The sequence below is a fragment of the Chrysemys picta genome, chromosome 4 (genome assembly GCF_011386835.1).
Source record: "Chrysemys picta bellii isolate R12L10 chromosome 4, ASM1138683v2, whole genome shotgun sequence".
NCBI lineage: Eukaryota > Metazoa > Chordata > Testudines > Emydidae > Chrysemys > Chrysemys picta.
Window position 1 is genome coordinate 5,854,276 of NC_088794.1, and position 12,335 is coordinate 5,866,610.

Sequence of the window (12,335 nt, forward strand, 5' to 3'; positions counted from 1 at the left end):
ATTCACTACCTTTTTCCCATTTCCACAGCCCCATCTGCGACTGTCTCACAACCTAGCCTGGCATCACACTCCCAGAGGCTAGCGCGGATTAGGCGTAGGAAGAAGAGGACACGGGAGGACATGTTCTCTGAGCTTATGGCCTGTTCCCAAGCCCAGGCAGCACAGCAGACCCAGTGGCGGGAGAACTTGACCCGAATGCACCAAGCCAACATGGATCGGGAGGAGAGGTGGCGGCAGGAAGACCAGCAGGCGACTCAAACGCTGCTTGGACTACTGAGGGAGCAAACGGACACGCTCCGGCGCCTTGTGGATGTTCTGCAGGAACGGAGGCAGGAGGACAGAGCCCCGCTGCAGTCCATCTCTAACCGCCCTCCCCTGCCACCAAGTCCCATACCCACCTCACCCAAAGTGCAAAGAAGGAGAGGCGGCAGAGTCCCTGCTAAGTCTCACTCCACCCCTGCAGAGAGCTCTAGTAGCAGAAGGCTCTCATTTCCCAAAATTTGAAAAGTTCTTTCCTTCCCGCCTGACACAAGCCCCCGTCCAAGTTTCACCTCCCAATGCCATGTGTAGTTGATAATAAAAAATACGTTTCTGTAAACTACTGTTTCAATCATGTTCTTTTGGAGGAGGATGGGAAAGGGGGTTGGTAATCAGACAGGACAGTCACCTTTGGCAGGGTACATAGTCGGGGGCAGGCACAGCAGCAGGGCACATACACAGTGCAGTGATGCAGTGACTAGTTACCCTGGTTAGTCTGGGAGGTTGTTTTCATGTTATGTGGTGGGGGGTGGGTTGCTCTGTGACTTTGTGGCAGGGGAGGGCAGTTACAGATCTTCAGCGGCGGTCCTTAGGCAGGATCACAGAGCCACACAGCAGGGGATCTGTAACCGTCCTCCCCCTGCCACAAAGTCACATAGCCCCCCCCATACACACAGTCCCGATCAGGAGGGGTGACAGGCTCTGTTGAAACAACCATCCCACCGCAGCGGAGCCTGTCAATCCTTGAGTTTAGAAGCTGCATTCGCGTCACTACACTACACCCGCTCCGCACCACAGTCTGCGTCCCAGTTTTAAAAAATTCCCGCGAAAACAGTATTAAAGAAAACGGTGTGCTTTAACAAAGTTGAACTATTTTTATTTCGAAACGTGTGTTGGAAGGGGGATGAAGGGGGTATGTAACTGGATAGGATAGTCAACATTAACTGGGTAAAGAAACGGGGGCAGGTTTAGCTTCTCAGTACACAAACTTTAAAGTCACAGGTTACCCTGCTCACTCAGGAACTTTGCTTTCAAAGCCTCCCGGATGCACAGCGCTTCCCGCTGGTCTCTTCTAATCGCCCGGCTGTCTGGCTGTGAGTAATCAGCAGCCAGGCTATTTTCCTCAACCTCCCACCCCGCCATAAAGGTCTCCCCCTTGCTCTCACAGAGATTGTGGAGCACACAGCAAGCTGCTATAACAATGGGGATATTGGTTTCGCTGAGATCACAGCGAGTCAGTAAGCTTCTCCATCTCCCCTTGAGACGGCCAAAAGCACACTCCACCACCATTCTGCACTTGCTCAGCCGGTAGTTGAAGAGTTCTTTTTCAGTGTCCAGGGCGCCAGTATAGGGCTTCATGAGCCAGGGCATTAGCGGGTAGGCTGGGTCCCCGAGGATGACTATAGGCATCTCCACATCCCCAACAGTTATTTTGTGGTCCGGGAAGTAAATACCTTGTTGCAGCCGTCTAAACAGACCAGAGTTCCTGAAAACACGAGCGTCATGAACCTTGCCCGGCCATCCCACGTAGATGTTGGTAAAACGTCCCCTGTGGTCCACCAGTGCTTGCAGCACCATGGAAAAGTAGCCCTTTCGGTTAATGTACTGGGTGGCCTGGTGGTCCGGTGCCACAATAGGGATGTGAGTTCCATCTATGGCCCCACCGCAGTTTGGGAATCCCATCACTGCGAAGCCATCTATGATCGCCTCCACGTTTCCCAGGGTCACTACCTTTGGCAGCAGTACATCAACGATTGCCTTGGCTACTTGTATCACAGCAACCCCCACGGTAGATTTGCCCACCCCAAACTGGTTCGCGACTGACCGGTAGCTGTCTGGCGTTGCAAGCTTCCAGAGGGCTATGGCCACTCGCTTCTGTACACTCAGTGCAGCTCGCAAGCGGGTGTCACTGCGCTTCAGGGCAGGGGACAGCAACTCACAAAGTTCAAGGAAAGTTCCCTTCCGCATGCGAAAGTTTCGCAGCCACTGGGATTCATCCCAGACCTGCAGCACTATGCGGTCCCACCACTCAGTGCTTGTTTCCCGTGCCCAGAATCGCCGTTCCACGGCATCAACATGACCCATTGCCACCGCGATGTCCTCGGCGCTGAGTCCCCTGCTTTCTGACAGGTCCGTGCTACTCTCAGACTTCAGGACATCACCGCGGTGCCGTAGCCTCCTCGCCTGACTTTTCTGCATCTGCCTCAGGGAAAGGTGGATGATAAGCTGCGAGGCGTTGAGAGCGGCCCCAACTGCAGCGATGGTCGCAGCGTGCTCCATGCTCGCAGTGCTGTGGCGTCCGCGCTGTCACTGACTAGAAAAGTGCGCGAAATGATTTCCCGCCGGCGCTTTCAGGGAGGGAGGGCGGGAGTGATGGACGGATGACGACAGTTACCCAAAAGCACCCTCGTCACATTTTGTTACCCAGAAGGCATTGCCGGCTACACCCAGAATTCCAATGGGCAGAGGGGACTGCGGGAACTGTGGGATAGCTGACCACAGTGCACCGCTTCGAATGTCGACGCTTTCACCGTTAGTGTGGACGCACAAAGTCGAATTACTGTCCTTAGTGTGGACACACACGTTCGACTTTGCAATATCGATTACAAAAATTCGATGCAAGTAAAATCGAACTACTCTCGTAGTGTAGACAAGGCCTTAGGAACTTTTTCCTAATGTCCAACCTAAACCTCCCTTGCTGCAGTTTAAGCCCATTGCTTCTTGTTCTATCCTTAGAGGCTAAGGTGAACAAGTTTTCTCCCTCCTCCTTATGACACCCTTTCAGATACCTGAAAACTGCTATCATGAGGAAGCCTTGTCTCTGTGGCCTTGTCTTTGAAAGAGTGCCATTTAATCTTACTATTATTTTCCTGTACAGTAGGAAACCTCTTATCCAGATGTGCATTCTACCACAGATTTCCATCTCACTGAGCTTCACTAACAGCCTGTCATGCCAGACTCCATTAAATGCTGCACTGAGTTTAAAAAAAAGACTCCCATTGATGACTGGGGTGGCTTTTGCTGGAAGCCACCAATAAAGCAAAAGCCACAAATAAGAGGCTGCCAGAAGGCCACCAGCAGGTCCATAATTGAGTGCAAAGGCCTGTAAGTCTTCTTTTAGAAGACACCATAAAAGCCTTGACTATACCATTCTTTCCCTTATATTGCAAAGGTGACTGGTTAAAGACATAGGCCAGTAGCTGCCTGGAAAAAAGGGGGATCCTTGCCAGTCTTCAGAGGAACAATAACTGCTGATTTCCACCAATTAGGTACCTTTCTTTTTATCCTTGAGTAATTTCTGATGTCCAACAACCTGGCTCTAACCTTCTACACAAAGTGCTCTTTCATATGGCCATAGATGTGCTGCAACCCAGAGGATTTGCTTGGTACAAGCGTCTCTATTGCATCTTCTAGCTCATGTATGAGGAAGATCTTTCTAAAGCCATGGTACTCAGATCTATGTGCATGTTTTTGAATTATCTTTGTCTTTCCTCCTGAATACTCCATCTTGCATGTTTTTGCCATGGTTCTATCCTCATTATCATATATGATCCTACTCATCTTGGCATAATGTTTGAACAGCATATTCACAGGCTTTGTCGTCTAATGCCTCTACACCTTTACTTTTCAGGATATTGGTGTTATTTAAATTGCAGGCCTTTCTCTGTTCATTCTCAATTTGCTTCAGTATCATCCATAGATCTTTTTTTCTGCAAGGATCCAATCTTATTAAAGTAAACTGGTTCTACGTTAAAGTGACTATTTACAGAGCTGCAACAATGGCAGCTTAGCATTCTAGCCATGTGCACACAGACTGACCTGCTGGTGCCTCCTCCATACTCTTCCCTCCTGCAACTTGTGCTCCTCCCTCTAAGTTCTATGCTGGTTGCTACAATTTCTAGCCATCTTTCAACCTTTGTGACATTAGTGGTCCTGTCTTCTGGGTAGAATGTACTGCTACTTTGGGCCAGGAAGCATGACTGCTGACTATATATTCATCCTCACTTTCTGCCCTAATGTGATGTACAGAGAAGAAAAGTGGGGGCAAGGAAACCATCAGACAGAGCAGTAAACAGGGAAGGTGGGGAGAAGGAAGAATTTCCTCATTGCCTGACGGACTGCATATGAGCACAGTTGGATGAATTATTGATTTTTTTTTTTCTGGTTTGGTGGCAGTTCCAAAAAACATTTTTTTTAATAAAATTTGGTTAGCATTAAACTAAATCTAATTTTTTTTTTAAATTTGGTGACTCAAAAAAGTTAATTTGGGGCCTGCTCCACAGCAGGATTTCAAACTTGGCTTTCCCACATCCACTGGGCTACATGTTATGGGAGGACTGGGGGGAGGGAACAGCAGCACCATCTCCTTCTCCTCTGGCCATTTTATGAATGGCTGAAACTACTCATGTCAAATTTGCAATAAGAACGAGGAGTACTTGTGGCACCTTAGAGACTAACAAATTTATTTGGGCATAAGTTTTCATGGGCTATAAAACCCACTTCATCAGATGCATGGAGTGGAAAATACAGTAGGAAGATATATATATATATACAGAGAACATGAAAAGATGGGGGTTGCCATACCAACTCGAACGAGACAAATCAATTAAGGTGGGCTATTATCAGTAGAAGAGAAAAAACTTTTGTAGTGATAATCAGGATGGCCCATTTCAAACAGTTGACAAGAAAGTGTGAGTAACAGTAGGGGGAAAATTAGCAGGGGGAAATAGTTTTTAGTTCGTGTAATGACCCATCCACTCCCAGTCTTTATTCAAGCCTAATTGATGGTGTCCAGTTTGAAAATTAATTAATTTTCCCCCTTGTATCTCCTTTCTGCAGAGAGACAAAAAGCCCTTCAGTACATCGAATCAAAGCTAAATATGCAGAAATACAGATGCAGGAAACTAAAGCTGAGAGATGTCCTGGAAATCACCCAAGAAAGTGTAAAGAACTGGACTCCCCAGACAACAGACGATTTACTGTGGCATTTCCTGAGGAAGCTCATGGCTCTGAATGGGACAGCAAGAAGCACAAAGCTTGAGCACCGGGCACCTGGTGATCAAACACTCATTATGGACAAAGAGGAGCTGGGTATTCATGCAGATTTTTTTTTTCTCAGTGACACAGACACCAGTGATTCACTAAACCCCCTCGATGTTCTCTGTGCTGTTCTGCTTTCCTCAGACAGTTTTCTGCAGCAGGAGATCCTGACCAAAATGTCCATGTGCCAGTTTGCCCTCCCTCTGCTGCTCCCTGCCCTCAACACCCCCAAATGCACCCTAATGCTGTGGGCCGTGAGGGACATTGTGAGGAAGTGGAGGCCGCACTCCCTGGCAGAGAGCAGGGGATTCAGGGAGGAGAGCCTGGTGCTCACAGCAATGCCAACCATTTCCTTTGTGCGGATGGGGAGCTGCAGCTTCTCCAAATCCAAACTCCTCAATGAGGTTCTCAGCCCCTCCCAGCAGCACCACGATTTCTTCATCCATCGGGACATGGAGTCTGGGAATGTCCCTCGGGAAATCACAGATGGGCTGGTTGAGATTTCCTGGTATTTCCCTGCTGGGATGGGAAATTCAGATCTTTTCCCAGAGCCCGTTGCGGTTACAAACCTGCGTGGAGACATTGAGTCCCACTGGCTACAGTTCAGCTTTTTAACAGAGATCTCCTCAGCAGTGTTCATATTAACAGAGAGCATCAGTGAGAGAGAATACGTACTGTTATCATCTCTGCAGGGATCAGCCACTACATATTACTTTATCTTTAATAATCCGGCTGCGACATCCAAGGAAACACTGGCATTCCTGAACAAGTTGGCCCCAGGGCTGAAACTGAACAACTCACATGTGCTGCAGAAAGGACGTGCCACAAATCAGGCGGCATATGTAAAAGCTCTACAGTCTGCAATAGCAACTATAATGAAGTCTTCTCCCAAGAGAGTGAGTATAGAAGCCATGGCTGAGACCGCACGTCAGTTAGGCATCCAGGTAGATGAGGATAATAAGAAATGTCAGAGTGCCCATAAATATGCCAAGGAAATCACTGTACACATAAAAGATGTGGCAAAGTACAAGAGGGAAAATCTGAGACTCCAGGGGGAGACCTGGAAAAACTTGGCTGAAGTGGAAAAGGAGCTGTGCCAAATGAGAAATCAAGGAAACACCCCTCTTGAGAAATACAAGTCTCAACTGAAAGAGAAATTATTAGAGTTACGTGTCCAGCAGAATAAACATGACCTGACTGATGGTTTGATTACATTTATTACTGGACTAGCCCGACTGCCTCCCGAGGAGAAACATTACTTCCTGAAATGGATGAAGTTTGACCTGGATCACATTGCTCAGGAGAATATTTCTAAACTACGGGATCAATATAAAGAGAAATGTAAAAACTCAAAAGATGACCCCCAAAAGTTGGCAGAACTAGACAAATTAATCTCTGCCAGTTCCTTAGGGGTGGAGCATTTCCTGCGTGAGTTGGGACAGTTGTATGAGGCTGAACACGCAATGGTGAAAGAAGGTAAACTGGCAGAAAGCCAAAGACAATTCGTCCATCTCCCAGGCATAGCAGCTGACCTGATGCTGGAAGGGTTTCCCATGGAGCTGATCGATGGAGATGCATCCAACATCCCACTGCAGTGGGTGACAGATGTTCTGAGTCAGCTCCATGCCAAGCTCAGGGGAAGGTCCAAAATGCTGGTTCTAACAGTGCTGGGAGTGCAGAGCACTGGGAAATCCACCCTCCTCAACACCATGTTCGGCCTGCAGTTTGCAGTGAGCAGTGGCCGATGTACGCGAGGAGCCTTCATGTCACTCATTAAAGTGGCAGAGAACTTTCAGCAGGAGCTGGGCTGTGATTTCATCCTGGTGATAGACACAGAAGGCTTTAAAGCCCCTGAACTGGCCAAGCTGGAGGACAGTTATCAACATGACAATGAGCTGGCCACACTGGTGATTGGACTGAGTGACATAACGATCATTAACATGGCCATGGAGAATGCCACTGACATGAAGCATGTTCTGCAAACTGTGGTCCATGCCTTCCTCAGAATGGAGGAAATAGGGCAAAAACCCAACTGCCAGTTTGTGCATCAGAACGTCAGTGATGTGTCTGCGCATGAACAAAACATGAGGGACAGGAAACACCTCCTGGAGCAGCTGAATGAAATGACCAAAGCTGCAGCAAGGATGGAAAAGAAAGGCCGGGAGCTGACATTTTCTGATATTATGGACTATGATCTGGAAAAACACAATTGGTACATTCCTGCTCTGTGGCATGGAGTCCCGCCTATGGCTCCAGTGAATATGGGATACAGTGAAAAGGTTTATGAATTAAAGAAATATTTGTTTGAATTTCTGAAAGGCTGTTCACAAAACAGATCTCCCAAGGACATCCCCCAATTTCTCGAATGGGTGAGGAGCCTGTGGAATGCTGTAAAACATGAGAACTTCATTTTCAGCTTTAGAAACAGTCTCGTCGCTGAAGCCTATAACCAGTTGTCTGTAAATTATGCAGAATGGGAATTGGGTTTCCGCAAGATGATGCACCTCTGGGTATCTGAAAAGGAAACTTTCATCCAAAATCAGCCACCAGATAAGCTAGACACAAGTGTTTTAACCAAACTAAAGAATGAGGCACAGGACAAACTGAGACAAGAAGCAAAGAAGATTTTGGATCATTTAAAACAATATTTTGAAAGTGGAGCAGAAAATCTGCACCTGATAGAAAAGTACAAAGAGGATTTTAGGAGAAGTGCAAATGGTCTGAGGAATGAACTGGAGAGTTATTCATTCAGCAAGTTGGAAGAAGCGATTGAAATTAGAAAAGGCCGACATAAAACAGACGCTGTCCTGTCACAGTACAAGAGAAGAATTGAAGAGAAAGTTGACAGGCTTCTGAACCATTGCAGGAAAAGCAAATGCAAACTAAATAATGATGAACAGGAGAAAGAATTTGAAACCATGTGGAGAGAAACATTGTCAGAATTATCACTCATTCCTTTACAGAAACGCATCATATATAAGGATGTGGAGTTCCATTTGAGAAGAGACCTAGAGAATAGGGGGAGTGCAGCATGGCAGATGTTAAAGGAGGCCAAAAGCTTGTCTACTTATAGAACACAAAATTTCAAAATGAAAAATGAATACTTCGACTTCAGTGTGCTCAAATGTAAGAAAATATCAGAGTCAGCTGTAAAAGCGTTGCAAGGTGTGAAAGAGTTCTTTACACAGGAACGCTGGCATAAAACAGAGGCTCTGGCTAAATTCTTAATAGCTGAGTGCAATAGTTACACTGAAGAAAAGGTAAATGGCAAAGCAGATTATGATGATACTTATTGCAGAGAGTTGTTGCGGATGATTAACGAGCAGCTTCAGCAGGCGAATGTTCAAAACCTTCACATCAGCTCTTGTTTTGAAGTCGAGCTGAAGCTTCACATTTTGGGGGATGCAGCTCGGGCATTTCAGAAGATGCATGAAGAATTCATTAAAGAAAATTACCCTCTGCAACGTCTGGGGAAACTGAAACCTCAGTATCTCTCCACGTTCAAAGCTCTGTACTTAGAGAAGGATGAGTGTCAAGATAGGGCCTGGAATTTCTGTGATCAGTGTCTGAGACCTGCCCTGGTGGACTATGTGAACAAGAGACTTGGGACAGAAATCGTGGATGACATTCTCAGCAGTGAACAGTCTGTTGAGTACAGCACACGGAACTTCTTCCAATTCTTTGTTCTGAAGCAGCTCTTGGAAGAAAATGACTTTAACAATTATGTGCAATACACAAGGAATTATGTAGATTTTATCAAAACCCAGATACAGAAAAACGTGTTAAAACATTACAGAGAGAAGGCAAGTCTGGGAGATTTGGAGAAAAGGATTTTCTCCCCAATAATTAATAAACTCAGTGATGTTCTGAAAAACTCCAAAGGTGAGAAGACTAAGACAGTCTCTGCCTTTTTAGACAACTTGTGTGAAAAGCTGCAGCAGGATCTAGTCATTCCCAAGGACAGTTTAGAAGTGATACTGTTTAAAAACACAGCAAGTGCAGACCAATTTTCAGCTTTTATAGAACAGTTTATTCCTGATCTGGAAAAACGAATTTTATCCACTTTTGAAAATCTGAAAATTCAGTCAAAACTCTCAAAACTTGCAGTGAAGCCGCAGGATGAGATCTTCAAGCGAGTGTTTGGCTGTGGGAAGCAGTGTCCATTCTGTAAAGTCCCCTGTGACGCAGGAACCCCTGCACATACAGAGCATTTTGCAGCAGTGCATCGACCTGAAGGATTAGGGGCATACTGGTGGGTAACAACAGACATACTTAGCTATGATATATGCTCCTCTTCTGTGGCTTCCAATGGCACATTCAGATGTACAGAGACAAAATGGGAACCTCATCCTTATAAAGATTATCGGAAATATTTTCCAGACTGGCGCATCCAGCCAGATCCCAGCATCACGGCTTCCGATTACTGGAAGTTTGTTTTCAAGGAATTCAATCACCAGTTTGCTGAGGCGTTTGATGCTCTCCCTGCCGATTTCCCTGAGGACTGGTGTAAAATAACCAAAGAGCAGGCCCTGGAGAGCCTAAAGGAAGCCTTTAAATTGAAGTAAAAAAGAGGCTGAGAAACTCCATTGTGAGCAGAAAGTTACAGCAGTGAATTTTCTTTACATGTGGCATGTGAAAAAATCCCATATCTTCTAAATATGGAATGTTGTTTCTCTTTTAGTATAAGACACAGGTTGCAGCTTTCAAACAGATAAAGAAGCAATGCTTTTTCACATCACATAGAATTTATGGCAAAATTAAAGATGAGGGAAAGACCCATATGTGGAGTTTCTGCATCTTTGTCTTAAGGAGCAAATGACCAAAATCCCAAATTTGTCCTCACCACTGCATTTTACTGGTGCAGTGGTTAGGACAAATAACCTGCACTTTTGCGGCTAATCTGACACCCAACAGCCTGGCCCTGATTCTCACCTTCCATGGGAAAACACATGGGAGGGAAAAAACATTTCAGCAACAACAACAACGGAGGTTTGCAGCATAACGTAATGGGGAAGGGAGGGATGCAGGCAGCAAACCCAACAGACCCTGAGGATTCAAAGGGAATCCCCACAAGCCCATCCCACCCCTGAGAATGGTCTTTCCATCTGCCCTGCACTCTGCCCCGCACACCCCTCTCACCCAGGGCAGTAAGGCTGAGGCGCCATGGCGATTGCCGGCCACCCTCTGCATAGGGGTGCTGTGGGGATGGGGGGATGGGCGAGGAAGGGAAGTGGCGGATGCTGCCCCATCCAAGAGATTAAAAAACAGACTAGAAATGTCACTTTTGGGCCAGGCATGCAGCGCCCTTACACTCCGCTTGGTGCCATTTCTCTGTCTGTCTCTCTGTCTGTGATGGGACAATTTTTCAATGTCTCATCTGATCAATTCCAGAATTCCAGGCAGTGAAATGGCCAGAACCCTTTTGATTTTAGAGGAAATCAGTAAACCACAATGGGCAAAATGGGGGACACATGAAGCTCCTGGCATCCATTTAGCACAGCCACATCTTCAAGCACCTCTGCAGTTGCCTATAGATCAAAGAACTAGCTTATGGCTGGATTAATGCCTCCAGCATAACAACACCCCCAGCTCAGCTCTGCCTATCCTCCCAGTGGAGTGTAAGATGTTGGCCACCTGAATGGCTGATGTCCCAGAAAAAAAACAATATGGAGGAGGGATGGAAGAAGTCCTGTTTATTTGCATGGTAAAATGGGCTGGAGAGCTGAAGTGGACTGTTTGTGACTCCCTGGTAAGACTAGAACAGTGATCCAGGAGTTCACATTTGAAAAGGTTTATGAATTAAAGAAATATTTGTTTGAATTTCTGAAAGTGGACTGTTTGTGACTCCCTGGTAAGACTAGAACAGTGATCCAGGAGTTCACAGTGTTACTGGTTGGTGAAATCTAATTACAGACCACATCACCGGCTTGGGGTAGCTGCCCTGTTTTCTGACAGTCTGACCTGAGATTGGCACTCACAGTTGTGAGTCACTCCAGACAGCATGAAATTGGGGGAACCTGGTGAGGGGCAAGGGGACACCCAGAACCCCCAGCATGGGGGGGGGGAAGGTGGGAATGGGAGGGAGGCAGAGCTCCTGGCCTGAGAGAGAAGGGAGAGGGATTAATGTGTGTGGGGGGGGAGACTAGGGAACCCTAGGATGGGAGGGAAATAGGGGAATGGGAGCACATTGAGAGCCCCTGCCATGGGGGGAGAATTGGGGACCCAGGCATTGGGAGAGTGAGGAATAGGGGACACAAAGCCCCTGGTATGGGGGCAATGGGAGGCACACAATGCTACTGGCATTGGAGGGGAAAATGAGGTCCCTAGTATGGGAGGAGGAGGGAGTTTGGGGGGCACACAGAGCCCCTGCAATTGAGGGGCACGGGATGGTGGCGCACAGGAAGGTTGGGGGCGGGAATGGAGGGATGTGGGAATCCTCTGGTGTGTGCAATAAGTTCACCCGCCAGCAGCAACCGAGTGTGCGACCCCCTAGGACACACACACTAAACCCAGAACATAAAGTTAGCAACATCAGCCTTATCCACAGGCCTGAGCCGGGGTGACTGAATGGCAGGATGTCCTCGGCCGCGCAGGGTGACCGTTGAAGAAGTGACACAAATGAAGGAGGGGGTGGGGCAGGCTCGTCTGAGCCAGAGACAGAGCTTTCCCGGAGCCATCCAGTGCTGGGAATGAACTCCCCCAGGATCTAAAACGCCCATCGGTTCTAAAATCCAGCACCAACCCCACCAGCTTTTGTTTGAACTGCAGGATGGATTGTTGCTGTCACTGATATAAGCACCCAGCCCAGCAGACATAAAAAATTCACATGAATGTTACACTTGCTCACCCAAAATCTTACAGCCTTCGCTTTTCCCCTCAAGGTCACGCTACTACTGCTTCTCTGGCTGTGTCTGGGGCTCCTTCGCTCCTTCTCTGTGTCCTCCTGTCTGGGCTGCTCCCCGCTCACCCACAGCCCCACCGCTCAGTGCCCCAGGCCCTGCGTTTGCTACCTCGGTCTCCAGGAGAAGAAAGGGGGC

The 12,335-nt window shown here is 47.3% G+C and overlaps 1 protein-coding gene across 2 annotated transcripts in view; it reads left to right on the forward strand.

The window, feature by feature from the left end:
* The window catches only part of LOC101933321 (up-regulator of cell proliferation-like), a 38,815-nt gene extending 27,760 nt beyond the window's left edge, over positions 1–11,055 (forward strand). For both annotated transcript variants that reach the window (XM_065594201.1, XM_065594202.1), the window contains one exon: positions 5,098–11,055. In XM_065594201.1, coding sequence (XP_065450273.1) covers positions 5,139–9,863 — 4,725 coding nt within the window. In that variant the 5' untranslated portion in view covers positions 5,098–5,138 and the 3' untranslated portion in view covers positions 9,864–11,055. The remainder of the gene's footprint in view (positions 1–5,097) is intronic.
* The last annotated feature ends 1,280 nt before the right edge of the window (positions 11,056–12,335 follow it).